Source organism: Erithacus rubecula (assembly GCF_903797595.1).
Source record: "Erithacus rubecula genome assembly, chromosome: 8".
In the NCBI taxonomy this organism is placed as follows: Eukaryota; Metazoa; Chordata; class Aves; order Passeriformes; family Muscicapidae; genus Erithacus; species Erithacus rubecula.
Genome location: NC_136659.1, coordinates 1398370 through 1421683, shown reverse-complemented (window position 1 = coordinate 1421683; position 23314 = coordinate 1398370). Strand labels below are relative to the sequence as shown.

General features: G+C 46.1%; 1 protein-coding gene across 2 annotated transcripts in view; it reads left to right on the top strand.

The window, feature by feature from the left end:
• The window catches only part of TRPM8 (transient receptor potential cation channel subfamily M member 8), a 35996-nt gene extending 13186 nt beyond the window's left edge, over positions 1 to 22810 (top strand). Inside the window, exons 9-26 of one of the 2 annotated variants that reach the window (XM_079311099.1) lie at positions 2319 to 2516; positions 3302 to 3404; positions 3950 to 4068; positions 4730 to 5020; positions 5351 to 5446; positions 6034 to 6163; positions 7165 to 7310; positions 7819 to 7931; positions 8501 to 8708; positions 11150 to 11241; positions 11975 to 12113; positions 12838 to 13009; positions 13174 to 13351; positions 15705 to 15895; positions 17597 to 17696; positions 18869 to 18902; positions 19839 to 19925; positions 21051 to 22810. In XM_079311099.1, coding sequence (XP_079167225.1) covers positions 2319 to 2516; positions 3302 to 3404; positions 3950 to 4068; positions 4730 to 5020; positions 5351 to 5446; positions 6034 to 6163; positions 7165 to 7310; positions 7819 to 7931; positions 8501 to 8708; positions 11150 to 11241; positions 11975 to 12113; positions 12838 to 13009; positions 13174 to 13351; positions 15705 to 15895; positions 17597 to 17696; positions 18869 to 18902; positions 19839 to 19889 — 2361 coding nt within the window. In that variant the 3' untranslated portion in view covers positions 19890 to 19925; positions 21051 to 22810. Of the gene's footprint in view, positions 1 to 2318; positions 2517 to 3301; positions 3405 to 3949; positions 4069 to 4729; positions 5021 to 5350; positions 5447 to 6033; positions 6164 to 7164; positions 7311 to 7813; positions 7932 to 8500; positions 8709 to 11149; positions 11242 to 11974; positions 12114 to 12837; positions 13010 to 13173; positions 13352 to 15704; positions 15896 to 17596; positions 17697 to 18868; positions 18903 to 19838; positions 19926 to 21050 lie in introns of those variants that run through there. The other variant, XM_079311100.1, reaches the window with a different exon arrangement.
• Positions 22811 to 23314: the final 504 nt, after the last annotated feature.

The following is a 23314-nucleotide window of genomic DNA, read 5'->3' as shown; positions in this document are numbered from 1 at the left end:
CAGTAGCAGTGAGGACAGGCTCTGACCAACTACAGGGTGAGCTGATTTAGCCTGTACTAAAGAGCTGGGAAAGGGGCTGGATTTTGCATGAGTAGGATGCAGCAAAAATAAAGTTGAAGCAGAAGGATATTTATGATTATTTTGTTTGCACATGTTACCTTGGTACTTCCTGTTCTGACCAGAGCTGTGCTGTTACTGTTGATGTTAATCAAACCACTTGGATTGTTAGGAGGATTAACAATGTGATTTCAAAGCATGATCTCTGCTGCCACTTCACTGCTGGTGTTAATCAATTGGTCTGAACCAGTGTGTGGCACTCCAGATGGTTATCTCAGCCTCCCTGGATGTTTCCTGGGAGCTTGTTTCCATTCATATGATGAATTTTCTCTTTGCCCAATTGTAGATGAATGCAGGTGCAGTGTTAATCAGAGGTCCTGAGATGAATTGAAGCATCCATTCAGGTTTTAGAGGAAAGCTGTGCTCAAAGGGTTGTGTTGAATATGTCCATTTCCTTTTAGCTCCAAATTGCTGATGTTTGAGAAAGGATTTAGCCATCCCTGAAGGAACTGACTGACTGCCAGGTGCTGTAGCTGTGTAGATTTATGATTCCACATTTTTGGTGAGACCTTAAACCCACTGTTAAGCAGTGATGTATAACACAGACTTAGTAGCTGCCTTAGCAGAATGAGTAAAAGGCTTTTAAAATCAAATTCATAATTCCTGGCAAGAGTTTCCTCTGGGGAGTACCTGGATGATGGTTCAATTAAGGGTTCATGCCACTCTCTTGGCTATTTCATAGGATCATAAGACCTCTAAGGTCCCAAAGTCCAGTGTTCAAGATTGTGCCATTATCATGTTCACCACTGAACTGTGTCCTCAGGTGCTACATCCACACATTTTTTTTGCACATTTCAGGGATAGTGACTTCCTTAAGCAGTCTGTTCCAGGCCTTGACAAGCCTTTCAGTGAAGAATTTTTCATGATATGTAACCTAAACCTCTTCTGGTGCAACTTGAGGCTGGTTTATGTCTTGCTTAGTTTTTATTTCGTGTTGTAAGTGCACTGAGAGATTTGTGCCTGCCCTCTTGCTCATTTGTAGGTGAAGCCTTTTTTCAAGGAGTAAATGGAGTCTCTGACCAGCCCAAATGGCTCAGCAGAGTCCATGCTGTGGATGTCTGTCCTTGCCATGCCTGGGTTTTAGCAGTGCTGCCCAGGAAAGGCTCCCTCATTTCACAGCTTCTGTGACTGCTGCACAATGACAAGAATCAGCATTAGCAGGGGAGAAGTAAAACTGTTCCAAGCTTCTGTTTTAAATTCCCTGTGATGTAAAACATGCACTTTAGCTGAACCCTCTTTTAGAAAGCCACTTTCATCTAGCTGATAAGAAAAGCCTCCTTGCCTTTGTCAGAGACCTGCTCTCCAGCTGACAGGAGGAATGTGCACACGGTTTTGATGACTCTGGCTTGAATGTTTTTGTTTTTTCTCAAGAAACTCCCTGAACTAATAGATGTTCTGTCTTTCCAGTGCTTGATGATAACTTGCACTGACTCCCCTTGTACAATTTACTGGCAGCCAGCTTGTGCTGTGACTCTGTTGTCACTGTAGTGATGCAAATGAATCAGTGTCTCCTATGGTGGTCTTTGCACCAGGAGGGTTAATGGTCCTTCCAGCATTATTTCAGCAGATTTTTGTCTTGCTGTTAATCCATGTACAGTGTTGCTGTGTGAGAAATCACGTAAGTGGCTATTTGGAGGCTTCCAGTAACATTAGAGTTGAATGTTCTTGTGGTGCTACAGAAGTGATTTTTCTGTAAAACACTGCTGCTTCTGCCTCCAGCATATAAATCCAGAGCCCTTGATCTGAGCTGAGCAATGCTGTGCCACAAACCAGCAGTGACTGTAACTGAGCAGCACTGTTGTTTGACCTGAACGCCATTTCCACTTGGCAATTGTCCTGATCTGCTGATGCACTCTAAAACTCAGCAGCCTGGTCTAGTGGGAGGTGTCCCTGCCTGTGGCAGGGGTTGGAACAAGTCGTGCTTTGAGGTCCCTCCCAACACAAATTGTTCTGTGATTCTCTGAAAATTTGACAGATGGTAATTTCTGGCCCTCAGTCTCCGTGGGGCTCTTCACAGCCCTCTGTCATTAGATGGATGATGCTTTAAAGAGTTGTCACTGGTAATGTATCAGTGGATAATAACAAAAACACTGCTGTGGAGTGAGCGTGGGGTTCTGTGGTTCTCTGGGCTTCCTTACCCAATGGCAGGCTCTGGTAAGAGTTGATGGTTCCAGTGCTCTCCTCTCCCTCTGTCTCCTCAGTCCATCAACGTGGCCATCAAGAGCAAGATTCCCTGCGTGGTGGTGGAAGGCTCTGGGCGCATTGCTGATGTCATTGCCAGCCTGGTGGAGGCTGAAGGCACTCTTGCTTCCTCCTGTGTCAAGGAGAGCCTGCTCAGGTTCCTGCCTCGCACCATCTCCAGGCTCTCAGAAGAGGAGACTGAGAGCTGGATCAAGTGGGTGAGTGTGGGAGCAGGCTAGGGGAGCTGCTGGTGATTTCCAGGGGTGTTGCTGTCTGGTGGCACCTGCACAGTGTGCAGGGCTCCTTGCCACCCTATAGCTGCGCAGATTTAAAAAGGGGAAATTCCAAATCTACAGCAATTGGAACGAAAGCTTGGGGGGCTGCAGTCAAGTCAGCACGTGTCTGGTCACAGGAAAGCTGAGAAGGTTCCAGAAGGATCTCTTCCCTGGGGAGTGTGGAGCTGCTGAAGGTAGAGTTCTTGCCACAGCTTCTGCTGGGCTGCTTTGACGTGTACCTCCTCCTGCATCAGAAATAGCCAGGATAATTTCTCTTCTGTGTGCTAAAATGAAATGAACGCTACAAAGCTTCATTAGGTGAGAAATTATCTGGTTTTGACAAAGCACCAGGGGGTAGGGACTGTTCTCTAACAAACTGCTGGACATAAGTTGAAACTTGTGCTGTCACAATCTTTCCTACTTTAAGAGTCGCTTCTAATTACTGAGATTATATCTTCTTGTTAAAGATGATCTGCATAGGGGAATCACAGTTATTTGCTGTATGTTCAGAGGATAATTAATGTTGTCCTTTAGTGACTTTAAAATCAAGCTCATTATCTACTTCTATTTGGGCTTGCTTAAATTTGTTCAAACCCAGGACTGATGAGAAGCAGCTTTGCTATAATGTGGTGGCAAATTTCAAAAGGATCTCAGAGATCTGCTACTAAACAGCCTTGATAGCTTTGAAATAGAACTTTTTTTTTTTTCTTCTTGTTTTTTTTTGGTAGATCAAAGAAGTCCTTGACAGCCCTCATTTACTGACAGTGATCAAAATAGAAGAAGCTGGAGATGAAATTGTGAGCAATGCCATTTCCTTTGCCCTGTACAAAGGCAAGTAACTGTTTTTCTGGGTTTGTTTGGGGATTTGAAAATAAATGGAAAAGGGATGGCTATTTATTGTCTAGAACAGGTTTCATTAGAGCATTGCCATCTCCCCAGAGCTAAGCTCCTGCCACAGTGTGGAGCCTGTGTTCCTCTGAAGGGGTGTGGGCAGGCTACAGCAGCAGTATGGGATCTCTCAGTGTGGGCAAGATCCAAACCAGTTATTGGGACGGTGTTTTAGGGAGCCCTGGGGATGCTGATAGGGCCCCATTGGGAATCCTGAAGAATCTCTCTCGTGCAGAGGGGGCAGGACTCTGAGGAGCCTGAAGGCAGCATTGTGCTGATCTTGGTTTTGAGGTGCTCCTGGCAGCTCCTCTGTGGCCTGTCTTGGATATGAATGCACCCCTGAGCCTCCAGCATGCTCCAGCCCCCAGCTGGGAAGATGTGCATGAGTCTGGAGAAAGCCACTGGGAAGGAGTCTTGTCCTGGCAGTGAGAGAAGCAGAAGTGATAAATATGCCTGGTCTTTACCCAGAGGTTGTTCCTCCTCTGCAGCTTTCAGCACCAACGAGCACGACAGGGATAACTGGAATGGACAGCTGAAGCTGCTGCTGGAGTGGAACCAGCTGGACCTGGCCAGTGATGAGATCTTCACCAATGACAGGAACTGGGAGGTACAGCCCCTCCTGAGCGAGTACAGGGAGCTGTGGGGAGGGACACATCCCATCTGGAGCCACTCCCAGCACCTCAGCATTGAGAGAGTGTCTGTTGCTCCTCACTAGCTGTCACTTTCCATTCAGCCTGGAGAAGAGGAGGCCAGGCCTCCTTGGAAGCTGCTGCTTCCTCACAAGGGACAGCTCCCACCCCTGCTCTGGGACAGGGACAGGACCCCAGGGAGCAGCTGGAGCTGTGTCAGGGCAGGGTCAGGCTGGAGATCAGGGAAAGGTTCTTCCCCAGAGGATGCTGGGCACAGCCCCAAGGCTGCCAGAGCCCAAGGAACATTTGAACACTGCTCTCAAGGGTGCACAGGGTGGGATTGTTGGAGTGTCTGTGCAGGGACATGGGTGTTGGACTTGATCCTTGTGGGTCCTTTCCAACTCAGGATATTCCATAGAGCCATGATCCATCATTCCATGGTGATCCATGCTATATGATCATTGGTTGCAAAGGTGATCTGCCCATGCCCAAAATGCTCTGGGCCATTGAGCCAAGGCAGTTGTGTACAGAAAAAAGCCTGCTTCTGATGAAAATGTGACAGTGGCCATGTGTCAGGCCTTAGGTAAGATTTGCATTTCTCACATGATCCCTTATGTTTGCTTTTTCATTTCTTCCTAGTCTGCTGACCTCCAGGATGTGATGTTCACAGCCTTGGTGAAAGACAGGCCCAAATTCGTCCGGCTCTTCCTGGAAAATGGCTTGAATCTGCGCAAGTTCCTCACCACAGAGGTCCTGAGGGAGCTGTACACCAACAACTTCAGCAGCCTGGTGTTCAAGAACCTGCAGATAGCCAAGAACTCCTACAACGACGCCCTCCTCACCTTTGTGTGGAAGATGGTGGAGGATTTCCGGAGAGGTTTCAAAAGATATTACAAAAACAGCAAGGATGAGATGGACATAGAGCTTTCAGTGAGTGATGAGCAGGTTGATCCTGCTGTGAATGAGGTTAGCTGGACTGCAATGGTTAAAGCAGGAAGTGCCTTTTACACAAATCTTCTTTAATGTCAGCTTTGGGAAAAACGGGAGGCTGAGTCTTCCTTGTCAAATACAAAATTTTCTAGAAATATTGAATATAGCCTAACTCACAGTAGTGTGTGGCAACTGGCAGAGAGCTGAGAGAAGGAATTGGTGGGGTGGCTGGGAAAGGAAGAAAACACAAAACCAGGAGAATCCAAGCTCAGATTTGTTCCAGTTGAAAACATTGGGTGAACTTAGGTCTGAGTTGTTGCTCTCTTTCAGGAGGAGTGTCCTATCACAAGGCACCCACTGCAGGCTCTGTTTATTTGGTCAGTTCTTCAGAACAAGAAAGAGTTGTCCAAAGTCATTTGGGAGCAAGTAAGTTGAGTTCTCCTTTATTCCTCTCTGCTGGCTGTGCAGTGGGGTTCTGTGTCTTTGGTTTATTGGCCTTTGAAGGCTCCACATGCAGCTTCAAACACACCACCACAAGAGATAATTGCTAGGTGACTCTCAGCAGGTTTTCCATTGCCCATTTTGTGTCTGGGTGTGGACTTTTTGTTTCCATTTCCTAGGGCTGTATGTGAGTCAGCAGTCCACAGCATCCATTGTGTGTTTTGTCATCTGTGCTCAAGCTGGGGTGCTGAGTTCCCACCCATTCCACAGCATGGGTGTGTTCTGATTCCAGGTGTTTGATTGAAATGCAGTTTCTAATTTGGATTAGGCAGTAATTTAAGGATTGTAGAATCAAATAGATCATTCTGGACTGGGAACTGAGAAGCTGCAAAATGGAGGATAATTTTTAAAGGATTCCACCTGGCATAGTGGAAGGTGTCCCTGCCTATGGCAGGGGGTTGGGATGAGATGGTCTTTAAGGTCTTTTGCAACCCAAACCGTTGTGGTTTGAGGATTCTGTGATCATGTTCCCTTCTCAGAGGGATTTGCATGATTTCACTCTCTCTCCACAGACCAGAGGCTGCACTTTGGCAGCCCTGGGGGCTAGTAAGCTCCTGAAAAGCATGGCCAAGGTGAAGAATGATATAAATGCTGCTGGTGAGTCTGAGGAACTCGCTAACGAGTATGAGACAAGAGCAGTAGGTAAGTGGGAGTCCTCTAGAAATGTAGTGGGAAGGGTGAGAGACCAGGCAATTAAAACCTAGATATCGAACATTAAATACATTTTTTAATGTCAACATCTGATTTTGCTTCTTGGAAATTCCTTCCACACCATTTGTTCCTAGAAGAAATTTTGTTTCATGTCTTAAGAGCTTGGCTTCAAGAGGTGGGTGTTGTGAAGTGTGGGGTGTTTTTTTGGGGGATGGAGAATTCCTTTCATGGGGAAGAAAAGCTACCTAGCTCTACTGGCAAGGCTGAACAGGGGTGCCCAGAAACAGGAAAGAGAGTATGGAAAAAAGGAAAATTCCACAAATACTGGTAGTATTCAGGCTGGCAGAAACACCTTTCAGATTTGTGGGAGTGAGAACAAGTCACAGGTAAAAAGTAGATTGATGATTCTGTGACTTTATAAGGACCAGCTCAAGGCCACGCTGGAAATATCTTGCATATTTCCAGAGAGTATCTCCTATTCCACAAAGCAAAAAAAAAAAAAAAAAAAAGCTTAAATAAACTTTTTTAAAAGTATCTACATCACTCAGACCTGATGACACTAAGGAGTGAAGAGGAGTGAAGTGCATTTCCCAGTGAAACAGCATTCTGACTTTTTCAACCCTCCTGTTAATTTTGGACTGACTATAATTCATTAGATCAGTGTCAAATGGAATTTAAGGAAAGAAGATAAAACAAGTAGATTTACTGAGTTATTTAAGGAGAAAATCACTTTTTTTACTCAATATTTTAGTGCAGAACTAAATGCTCTGTGTGATTTTTAATGTTACAGTTTTCCATCTAGACATGAATTTTGTATCACAAGTTGAAGATGTGCAAGTGGGTTGTAAAGGGATGTACAGTCATTCTGCAGTGCTGAAAAGGGTTCTTGCCTGCTTGCTTTGGTATTACAAACATTACAATGATGATGTTTGCACCCAAGCTGGTGTGGGATTGAAACTGGAGCTCAGTGTGGAGCTGCTTCTTTCCTCCAGAGCTTTTCACTGAGTGCTACAGCAATGATGAAGACCTTGCTGAGCAGCTGCTGACTTACTCCTGTGAAGCCTGGGGAGGGAGCAACTGCCTGGAGCTTGCAGTGGAAGCCAGAGACCAGCAGTTCATTGCCCAGCCAGGTGTGCAGGTAATGGCAGTGAAGGAAAGGTGTGCAGGGCACTGTGCCTCTTGTGCTCTAGCAGGAGATGTGGCTCCTCTACCCACAAATGTAAATCAGGAGGGAAAAAATCTTGACATGGGGGTAAAAATCATAGCGAACTGGGTAATAAAGACTGCCTGAAGTGATTTCTGCTTTGGGCATGCATGGTGTGGATGCCACACCCAGCGTGGATGAGCACTGCATATCCTGCAATGGTTTATAAGGGTTTCATCAATCAGGCCAAGTCCTGCTCAGCCTCATTTATAGCTCCTCATCACACAGATGGAGGATGGTCGCCCTAAGGAGCCAGAACAGTAATTCAGAAAGCTTTCTGTTCTGTTGAAACAGAAATCTCTAGTATTTCAATTAAAATTTCAAAGTTTGTTTGTTTTGTTTTGTTTTGTTTTGTTTTACCAAATCAAATGTTCTAGAACAGCATTCTGAAGTTATTTTGTTGCTGTTAGACCAAATGAGGGTGTTTCCTTCTTCCTTGCAGAATTTCCTTTCCAAGCAGTGGTATGGAGAGATTTCAAGAGACACTAAGAACTGGAAGATTATACTGTGCCTGTTCTTTTTCCCTTTAATAAGCTGTGGTTTCATCTCATTCAGGTAATCAACTTTTCATTCGTGGGAAGACTTTCAGAGGGAAAACAAGTTAATTAATTGTAGAATCTTAGGGCGAGTCAGGCTGGGTGGAGATCATCCAGTCCAACCCTGTGCTCAGAAAGGGACAGCTGGAGCAGGTTGCCCAGGACTGTGTCCAGTTTTGGATCTCTCCAAGAGTGGAGACTCCACAGCCACTCTGGGGAAGCTATTCTAGTATTCAGTCAGTCTTAGATAAAGGTTTTAAAAAGCCAAACGGGCTTTTGACAGTTTGTTGCACTGATCTTGGATTTAAGACAATAGAATCATAGGATGGTTTGGGTTGAAAGGGACCTTAAAGCTTATCTTGTCCCAACCCCTGCCACAGGCAGGGACACTTTCCACTATCCCAGGTGTCTCCAAGCCCCATCCAAGCTGGAAGATGTACCAGTTTGCTGCCTGAGGGCAGCGGATGCAAGATGTCTTTACCTCTAAATAACACCCTGAGTTAGACTGCACCCTTTTCTCTATCGCTTTGAAGAAAACAAATGTTTCCAGGCATAAAATCTATGCTTTTCCATCTTCTAATTCCTCAGGAAAAAGCCTGTGGAGAAGACTAAGAAACTCTTCTTATATTACGTATCTTTCTTCACCTCCCCCTTTGTGGTCTTCTCCTGGAACGTCATTTTCTACATTGCTTTCCTGTTGCTCTTCGCCTACGTGCTGCTCATGGATTTCCAGAAGGAGCCCACGGCCCTGGAGATCATCCTTTACGTGCTGGTCTTCATTCTGCTTTGTGATGAAGTGAGACAAGTAGGCAGCGCTTGCAGCCCCAGAAAGTTTAGTGTCAGAGCCACAGCCTTGTGGTTTTCCCCTCCAAGGCAGTCTAGGCTGGTGATCAGGGGAGCCACTTCCCAGCAGAGAGGTCCAGGCAACTCAGGGCTCAGTGAGGGGTTTTTTCCTCTGCTGTTTAATTCCTGCCTGTGGCTCTGTAGCTGCAGTGTCTGTGCACCAAGAGGTTATGTGATGCCAGTACAGATGTTTCCCAGGAATGCTTGGCTGGCCAAGGTAGTTGATAATAAAGGATTAGATTTAGCATATTTATCTTGGTGCATGCCTTTAGATTAAGTAATTCCTCCCTCTCTTTTCTGCATTCCACCTCCTTTATATTTTATTTTACCAGTAAGCCACATATCTTTATGTATTTCCATTTAGCTTTTAATAATCCATACAGTTTTTGCTGATTTAGTGTAGACTCAGGGATCAGCTTTGGATTACCTGTGGTGTGGGAACTGCATGTGGGACTGCCTGTATAGCCAGCAACTTGTCTGCTATCTCCTCCTGATTTCACATGGAATTTGGTGGGTTTGGAGCAAGCTGGTCTCTGCCAGTCCATGGTCAGGGTGTGTGGGTTTGGTGCAGTGCTGCTTTCTGACTCTCCTGTAAGGCCTGAGTCACCTTATGAGTGTTTGTGGGTGATCTGCTGGATCATCTCCCCCTGAAAGAATGGTTTACACGTGAGGTCAGATGACATTTCTGATGCTGCTGTTACTGTGGTATTTTCCCTCTTTAATAGTCAAGGTGGAAGCCTGTTTATGGCAACTTTACTTGCTAAGAAAATGGGGAGAAAGTAAAATATTTTTTTGCCACAAAAACACTAATGGAGCGTTTGTTTCTGCTGATTTAGGTTCTGGTGTCTGGACCTGTCCTTGCACATCCTGTGTACACCCAGCAAAAGTCCTGGGGAAAGCCTTAGGGATAGAACCCTTACTTTCCTAACCATGTCCCTTTTTCTCACTACCCTGGGCAGGTAGACCTGCTGCTGTTCCCCTCAGTAACTGGTGGCCATACTGTATCAATCTGGCAGTGGAGGCAGCTAAATTTGAAGATTTAAAGTTATTTGAAGCCAGTGTTCTGGCTGCAAAGCTGTTTTCCTGAGGAGGAGAAATGGAGCAGAATGCAGAGCAGTGTCCCAGTCCTCTAAACTTCTCAGGCAAATTCCTTCCTGGCTTCCCCTGAGATAGACCATGTGTACATTGGTCTAACTGCATCAAAATTTTGTCTGTGTCCTTTATATTTAAAGAGAAAAGAAAAAAACCAAGGAGAGGAGTATTTCAGATTTTTGTTTTCACACCCAAGGCAAGGTCAGAGCAGCTTGCCTGTGTCCCACTGCAGCTGCTGCAGTTGGATAAGCAGTTCTGGGGAGAAATCAGCCCTTGATCTGGAACAATCTCTGAAGTGTAAGCCCTGCTTTCCCTTCTGGTGGTCCCAGGGATCTGTAAGGAGCGGAGCTGCTCCCTGTCCTGTTTAGAGCTGTTGTGGCCATAGTGAGATGGGAGAGGCCTTTTCCCTGCTGGCTCCTTAGCCACATGGAGGTAGCCTCCAGCCAGGTGAGTGGGTGGACTGGTGGGGTGTGAAGGAAAGCCCTGTGTTCTCCAGTGGAAAAAGACTCTGGACAGAACCTCTGTGCATTTTACCTCTGAGCTTGGAATTTGGAGAACTGACCTGCACCTCAGTCCCAGATGTTTGATTTAGGGAGCTGCTGGGCAGAGACAGCACCTAGGAGAAAACACTCTCTGATTTCTGTTTGCCATAGAAGTACTAAGGGCTGAATTGTCTTCCTTGGATATGCCAGCTGGAAGTTCACTGAGCAGTACTCTCCAAAGTTTTGGTTATTTCAATGAAAATTGAAATGAAAAAGAATTATGATTGGGGATGCAGTTTATTTCTCCAGGCCTGGCAGAGGTTTGTCCTGATTAAGCTTCTTGTCCTTATGAGTCACCTCTGAATTGATTCTGGAAGTTGGCCCTTGCACAGACTTTGGATCCAGGCTGCTGTGTCAGTCAGTTTGGGAATGAGCAGGGATTCTCACTAGACTCGCAATTCAGAAATAGAGAGTAATGTAATTAGAAGAATAAATTGAATCTGCATCTTGGATCCAAATCATGTGCACGTAGCTGGGGGCAGATCAGTGAATGAGCTCTGTGAAGGGAGAGAAGCCAGGATGAATCAGCTACCCTGGAACTGTGACCACCCTCCTCCTCCCACAGTGTTCCCTGGGTCACACCAAGACCCAAAAACCAGGTTGCCAGTAACTTGTGGCATTGCTGGGTACATTAAACCCCTTTTTCTGGGGAAATTGAAAGCCATCTGAGCTCTGGTGTTGCCTGCTGTGTGACAAAAAGTTAACTGGGCAAGGAAACTGTGCTGTGTGGGGATTACTCACTGTTCTTTTTCCTTCCCAGTGGTACATGAACGGCAGCAAGTATTTCTCAGACCTGTGGAATGTTATGGATACCCTTGCAATCTTCTACTTCATAGCAGGGATTGTGTTCAGGTGAGTAGTGCTTTCTTTTGTGTCTGTGTTACGGCTTTGCTTCCCTGGGCTTTGATTACAACCTCTAATGAAATTTTGGGGAGCTATGTATTCATGAAATATGCTTTATGGAGGCCCCAATACTGACTAGTGTTCACTGAAAAAAAAAAAAAATAAAAAAAGTTAGAAGATCTTTAGGATTTTCTGTGGCTTCTGTTACTGGCCAATTAGTATGACCACCTGGACTTTGTGTTATATTTAAGAGGACTGTGATTGTCCCTACATCAGCCTCACAATGTCATTATCTTCCAGAAGCTGTTCTACACGATGGGGTGAGTTAAACAACTTGGCAAAGAAATTATGGAAAAGCACTTTCCAAAGCAGTTGTTCAGTCAGCTGTAGCTCAGTCTTTGTTGCCTCAGTGCAGTGCAGCAGCTGCTGCACTGTGGTGGTTTCAGAGGGCTGTGGGAGTAGCTCCAGGTACTCCCACGTTTTTTTGCTGTTAATAGCATTAAGGATAAGAGAAAAATGCAGGGATGATGCATGTCAGGAAGAAAGAGTATAAATGAGGTGTGCATTAACCATCTCTGTCACCTGTCATTAGATGGGGGAGGCCATGGGGCCTGGGTATCTGTGCTCTGCTTTCAAGTTACTCACTTTCCACTCTCCATTTCAATGTTCCAGTGTGTTTTTACCTGGTTTCTGCATGATTCACCCAAGGCTTCTCTTTGTTTTCTTTTGCTGTCTCCATCAGGCTTCACTCTGATGAAAGCTCTTGGTATTCCGGGAGAGTAATTTTCTGTTTGGACTACATAGTTTTTACCCTGAGGCTCATCCATATTTTCACAGTTAGCAGGAATCTAGGACCCAAAATTATTATGCTGCAGAGGATGGTAAGATTCTGGCAGCTATTCAAGAGATTCTAAATAAATGATATGACACTTTTTTTCCCTTCCCTCTTAATAGTGAAAGCACCACGTTCTGGCAGCAAGTTAAATCTGGTAAATAAGACAAATTAAGGTTTAAATGGGACCTAATTAAGAGCAAGGCATTTTTCTGTGTGAAGGGAAAGAAAAAGGATCAGGCTGAAGAACAGCAGGGGAAATTTGCTTTCTGGTAGCTTTTGTCTTCCATACCTCAAACATTTCTGTTGCCGCCTTGAGTTTTGCCCGAACAAGACAGTGATGATAGAGGGTACAGGAGGAGGATTTTGGTCCTCCACTGCAACCATGCCATGAGTACCTGAGGAAGAGGATGGTAAGCAGCCTGTCATGCAGTGCTAGAAATTCATGCAGCCATTGGCCAGAGATTCTGGGCTCTAAATGCTGGTTGGAAGCCACCCAGAGTGGCAATTCCAGAAGCTTTCACCTCACAGGGGTGAGGTGAGCCACAGTTCTTGTTGTGGTTTTTGTGGAGCCTGTCTGATGCCAGGGGAATATCCTGTATTCCAAAACACACCTTGCTTTTATGGTTGCTTAAATATTTTTAAGTTCTCTGAATGGGAGTGGTCAGTTATTCCCATGTGCGTTGGTGAAATTAGGAGCAAAAAGCCATCCAGTTGTGGCTTGCAGCAGACCTGCAGCAGGGCACTGACTGATGCCTGTTGTCCTTTGTCAGATGATAGATGTCTTCTTCTTCCTCTTCCTCTTTGCTGTGTGGATGGTGGCCTTTGGTGTGGCCAGGCAAGGCATCCTGAGGAAGAACGAGCACCGCTGGGAGTGGATCTTCCGCTCGGTCATCTACGAGCCCTACCTGGCCATGTTTGGCCAGTACCCTGATGACATTGATGGTATTTATCTTCTGGGGAGGTCTTCCCTGGGTGGGGGGAGAGGTTGTCCAGCCCTGTGCTGACCCCTTGCCTCCAGGGGATGGAGGAGGCCACAGGGATGAGGGCAGGACCTGGGGCTGGTAGAACGAGGAGCTCACTGTCTGCTCTCCCTCTCACTCTCTGAGGTACCACCTACAACTTTGACCACTGCACTTTTTCTGGGAACGAGTCCAAGCCCTTGTGCGTGGAGCTGGATGCCAACAACCAGCCTCGCTTCCCAGAGTGGATCACCATTCCCCTTGTGTGCATCTACATGCTCTCCACCAACATCCTGCTGGTGAACCTGCTCGTGGCCATGTTTGGGTGCGTAACGAAGGAGCCGTGGCTTCCTGGTCATCTCTGGGAAAGGGGGTGGAAAACAGCAGGAAGCCAGCCCTTGCCTCTGCATCTGTCACAGGAGCATGGGAGAAGCTGGGGCAGTGTCCTGGGGAGGGATTGCTGCCTGTCCTTTGCCTCCATCCCTAAGCATCCTCTGCACAGAGGACATGGTGTGAACCCCCGTGGGTCATGCAGGGGCTGATACTGGGTCAGGGCCTTACCAAGGGTGAGTTGCTGCCCCAGTAACCTTGCTAGAGTGAATAAATGAGTTACTCTTCAGGACACTGTGGTTTTACTAAGCTGAACTGTTGTGTGGTGAGGATGGGTCTGGTACTGCCTTGATGGACCTGCAATTTATTGTTCTGTCTTAGACCACAAGCAATGGGCCACATCCCCTTGGGACATATAAAAGGACTTTGTCTTGAGAAGTGCCATCACCACTAGACCAACAAGGGCAGGGAACATCTTCCTTAGGTTCTTCCAGAAATCTTTGTTGCATCTGCTGCAAGCCCTCACAAGGGGTTGATGTAATCTTGGGAGGTTCTTCAGATCAGACTTTGGGGGTGTGCTGCCTTTGTGTCTCACTGGGGAATCAGCTGGATTAGTGCTGTGGCTCTGTTCCCATTCCCAGCCCTGCTCCTCTTCTGCTTTATACTCACAACATGAGCACTCAACCTCTGGCCACCATTCTTGAGGACCACTAGGTTTATTTTTGTGTTTTGATGGTACCTTGGCAGGGAGTTGCTTTGGCAGCAGAAGTATTGACAGGGGTCTTGGTGCTGCTCCACAGGATCTCTCATCTGAATGACAGTGCCTGTGTTTGCTGGCCTGAGATGAGATGCTTGGATGAGAATGCCTCAGATTTAGGTTCTGCTCTCCCCTTAGCTCTGAACCTTTCTCCCCAGGCTGACCTGGACTCTGAAGGCAGTTAAAATGTTATTTTTGGCAAGGCAGCCAGATGGGTACAGCTTGGGGAGAGACAAGCATACTCATACTCCCCAGAAAGGGTGTGAGTACCTCACAATAATAAAGGAAAGTATAGCAGTAAGCCAGCTCTACCCTAAAAATCCTTAGTATTTGCTAGAACACTTACTTTAACAGCACCAATGGTAAATGATCTATTTTTTGCTGTTATGTCAGTAAAAAACCCTCTAGTTTTTGCCAGTTGTATTTATCTTTTAAACAAAAGGAGAATTTCCACCAAGGGAAGGTTTTAATTTATCTCATGTAAAGGTCCATTAGGCTCTCAGCAGAGGCATTTTGGGAGCATCCATCTGTGACTTAATGCCACACTGAAAGGTCAGGCAGCCTGGGAACTGCTTTCTCCTGTGGCTGTTTCTTTGCTGAGTTCATACAGTGCTTTGTGCTGTGGGCTTGATGTGTGCCTGGGGTGTCCTTAATACCTCTACTAAAAATTGTAGGAGCTTTTAAACTTTTTGAAAGTGTTCTAGTTTTAGGTTTGTTTTTTATTTTCCTAAGAAAGGAGTAATCTGCTCAATTAATAAGACACAATATCTTGTGAAGAAGCATCCTTTTCTCACGTTTCTAGGCTAGAAGAGGATTACTTAGAGCTGAGTAGTAAAAGTACATGGAGTATTTTCTTCCTATTCAGATTTTCTCCAGTTTATTTGTAACTTCAAGGGGTTCTTTTTCTACTGTCTTAGTTCCTCCCATTTGCAAATCACTCTCTATGAAGAACAAACTAAATAATCTCCTTGTCAATAAAAACTACCATTTTCAGAATGGCTGGGGCCCCTAACATCAGAAGGGCATGAAGATCCTGGAATGAGCCCAGAAGAGATGCTCCAAGGGCTGGAGTCCCTCTGCTCTGGAGCCAGGCTGGCAGAGCTGGGAGTGCTCATCTGGAGAGGAGAAGGCTCCAGGGAGAGCTCAGAGCTGTTCTAGGGGCTAAAGGGGCTCCAGGAGAGCTGGAGAGGGACTGGGGACAAGGGATGGAGGGACAGGACACAGGGAATGTGTCCCACTGCCAGAGGGCAGGGATGGATGGGCTATTGGGCAGGAATTGTTCCCTGGGAGGGTGGGCAGGCCCTGGCACAGGGTGCCCAGAGCAGCTGTGGCTGCCCCTGGATCCCTGTGAGTGTCCAAGGCCAGGCTGGACACTGGGGCTGGGAGCAGCCTGGGACAGTGGGAGGTGTCCCTGCCCCTGGCAAGGGATTGCAATGGGATGGGCTTTAAGGTCCCTCTCAAGCCAAACCACTGTGGGATTCTGTGACTATAAAACCATGCTCTGGTACAGCAGAGGAATGCTCTGTTCTTGGCTCTGATGCAGCTCTTTGGAGAACAACTAATCCTGAGTGTGTTCCCTCTCTCCCATTAGCTACACTGTTGGGTCAGTGCAAGAGAACAATGACCAGGTGTGGAAGTTCCAGCGTTTCTTCCTGGTCCAGGAATACTGCAGTCGCCTGACCATCCCCTTCCCCTTTGTCATCTTTGCCTACATATTCATGGTGATGAGGAAATGCTTCAAGTGCTGCTGTAAGAAAGAAAGCAAAGAGCCATCAATTTGTTGTGAGTTGGATTTTTCCTTGTTGCCCACAAGTCATCTCTGCAGCTGGTGCATTGCAGTTCCTGCATGGCATCTTGTGCTTATTCCAGGCATTTTGTGCTGTGCTGGGAAGTTTCCAAGACCTCTGTCATGCAAATCCACTGTGCTGCTGGAAATCTCTTCAGTAAGATTCAAGGTTTCAAGTGAGATTTATCCAGTGCTCTCTTGTCCAAGCTGTTTCGATGTAGAATTGTCTTGTGTGTGTAAATCAATTAAGACTTCAGATTAATCCTAACTCTTTAGGGCTGCCTGTGCTGCTTCCCAGCTTTGCAAGGTTGTGAGTTTGTCTTTTTTGTCATTCATTCTGCTGGCTGGGGAGTGACTGAAAGAGCATAAACAGTTTCCTGGCCCTCTGGATGTAGCCAAATGAGCAAACCACCTCAAAATTGTGGCGAGTCAGTTCTCTGCTATTTTTCCCTTAATTCCTCTGTCAGAGGACACAGACAGGAATTGTTTTAACAAGCTCTCCCCACCCCCAGCAAATGTAGTGTGTTCTCAGCTGGGAGAGCATAAGTTGAGTTAATTGACTGGCTTGTTCCCATCCATCAGCAACCTGCCTGTTGCCCTGCAGCAGAAGCTGCATTTGTTACCACTTTAGGAGGAAGAGCATGCTTTGGGGTATGAAATTGTTTAGCACTAAATAGTTTTGGCTGTCCAAATCACTGTGTGTATTCCTTGCTGGGGAAACTGAAGGAAGATATTGCCGCTCAAATGATGCACAATTGATGCTGCAGCTCTGAAAGAATGGGAGAGTTAATGAGAGCCAGAGAATGATTGTGGTTTTGCTGACAGGAACTGAGAAGTGCATGGAGGAAGCACCTTGATGTATTGACTGTTGTAAAATCCTACCTTCCCCATTTAACTCTCATGGAAATGGTTGGGATTTGGGGGCTTAAATGCCTGTTGGAATGGGGGAGAACAGCTGAGGGCTATGTGAGGTGAGAGGAGCACTGGCTGGAAGAAAGGGATCTTCAGCTGTTTGCCAGCTCTAGGCTTCTTTTGTCTCAGTTAATTTTTTAATTTTTTTTTTATTTAAACCCCTGTGGTTTTTGTGGTCCTCTTGGAACAGTATAAAATGCTGAAGTATTACCTTGGAAAGGACCTTGATGCCTCAAAGTGTCAGTTCTTGAATTTACATCACCCCCACAAAATACTTTTTAGAGAAGAAAATTCTTCATCACTCTGGAGTGTTTCAGTTCAATGAAAAATATTAGATCATGGTTCTAAAAATGTTACTCTTAATGATCCAATATGGAATCATGTAGAAACAAATGGAAAGCTCAAACCCAGATGGGAACCTGCTGGAATGTCCTATACCTGTTGAAGCAGAGGCACCTGTGTTAACCAAGACTCAAAAAAGTCCAGAAAGACTTTTGGAGCTTGTTAAGTTAGAGGGTTTTCTTGTCTGTTTGTTTGGAGGGTTTTGGGGTTTATGTTTGCTGTTATTTTGTGTTTTCAAGTGACTGGTTGCCAGGAGCATTGAGTGAAAGGCATTGGTGTTGCCTGTGTCAGAGCTGAGTCACAGGTGGGCAGTGGGGCTGCGGGTGCTCAGGGTGTGGAGAAGGGAATCATTAACCTCTGAATGCACACACTGACCCAGCCTTTTTGCATCTTGGCTTTGGAAAGACAAATTAAGTATTTTTTTCTTCAAATGCATTTCCCAGGCTCAAGAAATGAGGACAATGAAATCCTGGCATGGGAAGCTGTCATGAAGGAGAATTACCTTGTCAAAATCAACACAAAAGCAAATGACTCATCAGAAGAGTAAGTCTGCCCATCTTTGCCTTCATTCTCTTAATTTTTTCTGGAACATTTCTAGTGAAGGCAAGTTTTCAGCAGCTCTAAATGTTTGCAAACTACGGAGTAAGTAGATAAACTCAGCATAAATGTGCTTTTTATTTCTAAAGTGAAATGATGCTTTTTGTCTGCTGCAGAGAAGAAAATGTCTTCCCATGGTGTTTTGAGATCTCATCATGGAAAGCAGTGCCACAGCCAGCTCTTCTTGTAGCGTTAGTTTGGGTTGGATATCAGGACAAAGTTCTGTATGGAAAGGCTTGTCCAGCTCTGGAAAGGCTGCTCAAGGCAATGGTGGCACCCCCATCTCGGGGTGGGGATTTAAAAGGCATGTGGATGTGGCACTTGGGAACACGGCTTAGTGGTGGAATGAACTCCATCTTTTCTAACCCAAATAATTCTATGATTATACAGTTAGCAGAGAATGTTTACCTTAGGCCTAGAATACCAGGCATTCCCACAGCAGTAATCCAGATGGAGATTTGTAGGTAGTAGCCAGGAGTAGGGAAGACCTTTGAGGAAAGGAAGAGGCTCTTTGGATTCATGGTGTTTAAAGCTGGGAGACTCAGACTTGGATGTTTCTTTGACTGCCAGCTCATAAAAACATGGTCTTTGGGATCTGTCTCACTGTTTTCAGAGGAATAGTATAAGAGAAAAAAGAAACAGGAAGCAAGCAAGAAAACAGAACACTGGTAGAGACAAAACCTGCTCTATATGATTGCTTACTTTGCTAACTTCAGGCAGCTTGAGTATTTCCCTTAATCAGAGAGAGCTGATAGGAATGGGTGAGAAGAATCAGACCCTTCCATATCCATGGGCATGAACATTGCTGTCTGCAAATAAGTGTTTAGGGTAAGACTAGCCAGAGACATGCAGTGTTGGAAAAGAAGCCAAATAAATACCAAAAACATCTCCTTGGTCCTGGAAGCAAAAGTGTCTTGAGAAAGAAAATGGAGTAGCATGGTACTAATAGTAATTCACATATTAGTTCATGTACTTGTACTAAAAATGATGCCAGTCACGTGCAATCCTGCCTCCTGGGGAGGATGGAACACTGGGGGCAGTTGTGGTGTGGTAATTAGCTAGGTTTTCCTTGATATCCAGACTGATCCCTTTGCTCTGTGTTCTCCTTCTGCTTCTAGGACGGTGCATCGATTTAGACAACTGGATGCAAAGGTACTTCTGTCCCAGATTGCTCTGGGGAACATGATTCTCTCTAGTAAAGCAGGGGGTGTCCATGGCAAGGAAAATGAGCCTCCCAGAGTCACGTGCAGTCTTTGTCACTGTCACCAGGACCCCATTTTAACTGGGCTTTTTCACTGTGCTGTGTCATTCCATAGATAGGAATGTCGGGCATGTAGTGATTAGGATAAGAGGGAATGGTTTTAAACTGAGAGCAAGCGAGATGGGATAATGGGAAGAAATTCTCAGCTGTGAGGATGGGGAGGCCCTGGCACGGGTCCCCAGAGAAGCTGTGGCTGCCTCTGGATCCCTGGAAGTGTCCAAAGCCCAGTTGGACATTGGGGCTTGGCGCAGCCTGTGTCCCTGCAAACAGCAGGGGTGGAACACAATGAGCTGTGAGGTCCATTTTAAGGCACAAGAGCTTCATATTGTCCTGGAAAATGAAGCAGAAAGACACTTGCTTAGCACTGGAGGAGTGTTTCTCTGTTCCTTATGGGATGGAATAGAATAAAAGTGATTTCCACCTTAGAGTAAGACTGCAATATTCAGCTGTGTAAAGGCCCATGAAACACCAATGGGAAGAAGGGGTGTCACACACTTGAAATGTCCCCTTCCCAGAGGTGTCTGTCAGGTTTAGCTTCTGGTGCTGCAGGCATGGGATAATTAAGCAATATAAAGCTACCGATCCACCAGAGAGCATATAATGAGAATTGCTACCAAATCATCTTTTTATGCCTGTGATGCTGAAAAGACTTTCATAGTGAGTATTTTCTGAGGCTTCCTTGAATTACATATTTGGCCTCTGGAGTGGGGAGCCTTCATACCAATGCTTGGATATGAAGAAGAGACTTCGTAATGAAGGAAAGCATTGCTTTCGTTCAGCTAGATGGACTTTACAAAAATAACCTTCTTCTTATTTTTTTTTTTAAGCTCTCTGATTTGAAAGGCCTTCTGAAAGAGATTTCCAGTAAAATTAAATGAGTGCAGCTGAAATCCAAGAGCAGCTACTGTAGCAGGGTAAGCCCTCTTGAAATCCATTCTCTGCCTTGAAAAAGTTGCCACATTTGTGGTGTCAAATTGTGCCTTTGAAAGAAGAGTTAGTATTAGTTGTTGATGCTTATATTCATATTGACTGGGAAAGAAGGGAGACTTGAATTCTCTTCCTTGTTTGTGTTTTTCTTTCTGAAAAATATAATTTTCCATCTGGGGTTTCGATCAGTTTTTGGCACAGTTTAAAATACCTTGTTTTGCTTGCTTGCCTTTGAAAAGCTGTGACTAACCCAAGGTTATTTTAGTTATCTTTGTGTTGGAGGCCCTCTAGAAAATGAGGAGCTGTGTGCTGGATCCCTTTACCCTTGATACCATTTAACTCTGAAGAGCAGGAAACCCAAATAGAAATTACAGAAGTGAGGGCAGGAATAGGGTTCATTTTTCCACTCTCAAAGTGGGGCATTAGGCTGGATCCCTTGTAGCCTTCCCATGTCCTGTACAAGAAGCTGCAGTGTGAAGAGCTGACCCAAAGCCTCTGGTCCAGCTGAATGTCTGGACATTAGGGCCTGGCTCCTTCTTCCACAGAAAGGTTTTGTCCATGAGAATTTAAACCTGTCCCAGTCAGTTCACCATTTTCCTGGAAGAACTGAATGTTAGCTTGACCTAAGTTCCATTTAGTCATGAATGATTTGCAACCACCAAATAAAATTGACAAGGATCACCAGTTCCTGGGCTGATTCTAAGGATTTTCTGGACTGCAAGTTGCCTAAAAACTAGGCTGTAGAATAGTGGAGTTCTGGAGGCCATTCAGTCCAATGCTGCTCAAACAGCTCCAGCTCAGTTGAAAGGGAGCTGCAGTGTGGCTGGAAAACAGGTTGTAATTAGATATGCTGGGGCAGCAGTTTATGATGGAGCTTGTGGGAAGAGACCTCCCATTCTAGATGACAGTGCCTTTAGAAGAATCCTAGAATACCAAAATGGTTTGGTTGGAAGGGACTTTAAAGCTCATCCAGTTCCACCCTCTGCCATGGGCAGGGACATCCTCCCCTGGACAAGGGATCCAGCCATCTGAGCTGATGATGTAAGGATGAAAGCCAAGCCTTGAGGTGGGCTGGGAGCTCTACTCTCCAATTCTTTCTGTTGCTCACACAGGTACCAATTCATGAAGAATTGCTCGGAGCTGGCAGTAACCCCCAAGCAGATGGTAATGGAGGCACCAGAGTGTCACTGTCTCTGCAGGACAGGATTTTCTTGCTGTTTTTATTTTGGTTCACCAAACAACCCTTTCTGCTTGTTGCAAGGTTGTGGTGAAACAGGAGATGACTGCTTATCTCCTGACAGGGTTCCCACATTACCCAAATTATTCTCATCTGCCCTAAAGTCCAGTGGCAGGAATTAGACCTTGTAAGCTGTTGTTGCAAAGCACTCCTACTTCCAAGAGTTCTGCTGCTGTTGCCAAAATGCCTTTGCTTTTCCATTTCACTCAGAGGGGCCTGTGCATGTGTTTCTTTCAGGCACTAATTGCTTGTCTGAAGGAATCTGTCTCTCCTCCCATTCCATCCTGTAGTAGTCAGATCTCGCTCGCTCCTTTCACGGGCTGTCTGAGACACCTGCTGGGGTCTGGAATCCTGGCGTGCCAGAATGCAGTGGATTTCAGCATCATTCCCCCAGGAAAGCCTTTGGTCCAGGCCTGCATCCCTATTTCGGACTGTATAGGAAAACTGTGGACTTCTTCCCACTCTACCTGGAACTGTGCAGCAGTGCAGAAGTTCAGCCATTACAGCCCTGCATGGGAGAGACTTGAATTCATCTAGGAAGTGTTTCCTAAGGCCTTGTGTGCAATCCTTGCTTGGTTTTATTAGTCATAATTTATATCCCGGGAATACTGGAATTCATTTGACTTTTTCAGCATGTGTTTGCTGATGTTTGTATTTGGAAATGGAGAAGAGATTGTTGGAAGCTTTAAATGGAACAGTGCTTGATATGGTGATGTGGCACTTTGTGCTTTCTGTCTAAAATAGCAGCTGAATTTTGTCATATTTGGTGTGTTCTAACTGAGGACACAGCCAACTGAAGGCACCAAAACCGGCATTTATTGACATGGCAAAGCATTGTATCAGTTTTCATTCTCAGTGTCTAGGAATCATGGAATGGTAAACTCTGCAGAGTGGGAAGGGACCCACAAGGATCATGGAGTTCAACCCCTGGCCGTGCTCAGACACTCCAACACTCCCATCCCTGGCAGTGCTGTCCAAACACTCCTGGAGCTCTGGCAGCCTTGGGGCTGTGCCCATTCCCTGGGGAGCCTGGGCAGTGCCCAGCACTCTCTGGGGGAAGAACCTTTCCCTGATGTGACCCTGCCCTGACACAGCTCCAGCCGCTCCCTCGGGCACTGTCCCTGGGCAGAGCGAGCAGCGACTGGAGCTGTCCCTCAGGATGAAGATGCAGGCCATGCTGAGATCTCCTCCCTCTCTCTCCTCCTCTTCTGCAAGCTGAACAAGCCAATTGTCCTCAGCTGCTCCTCATACTTCCCCTCTTGTCCCCTCATCATTTTCATGCTCTTTGGATACTCTCTGTTAGCTTTATATCCTTATCATATCTTCAGAAAGGCTGTTCTTTTCTCCCTCACGACTCAACCGTACTATATGCTGTGCATGACATGATCCTGGGGCATCCAGCACTACCAATCGCAATGGTATTTGCTTACATGTGGAAATATTTGTATTTTCCTGCTGAAAAGTTTCTAAAAGGGCCAGGCTTTCAGTGATCCGTGTGGCAGTTAGCTTGCATCATAAATTCTTAAGGCTCCTTTTTAGAAATTATTTTTCCTATATCATTTGTATGACTTGGATGTGAAATTCGTGCTTTTTGTTCACTCCTTTCTTATATAAAAACCTGCTTTTGGCTCTAGAGGTCCGTTGTCTTGTAAATGTGTGAATGTAATTGTGAAACTGTGTTCTGTAAGGTCTGAATTCTGGAGTCGATCTCCATGCAGTGCTAGACCCAGGGGCTCCACGGGCTCTTCTCCAGGCTCCTGTGGTGTGGGGAGTGCCTGGCAAAGGGGCGGAGCCCACCCCAACCCTTCCCTCCTGCCACAGCTCGGCCTGGCATCGTGGAGCCCTGACTGCCCAGTGCCCAGTATTTGGGCTGGGAGGGAAGGGGGGCCCTGCAGGGGCTGTCCTCTGGGTGCTGCCACTAAGGGGCAGGGGGCAGAGGCAGGGCTGGTGCCCAGGCCACGACGCTGTCACCAAGGCCCCCCTGACACAGAGCTCTGGGCCCTGGGGGCTACCAGGGAGAGGGCAGCAATGTCCCCTAGAGCAGGACTGCCCAAGCGGCTCTGGGTGCAACAGAAACAGCACCAGAGAGTGCACAGGAATGAGCACAAGAAGAGCAAGTCTGCTTCCAGCACTTCCCCT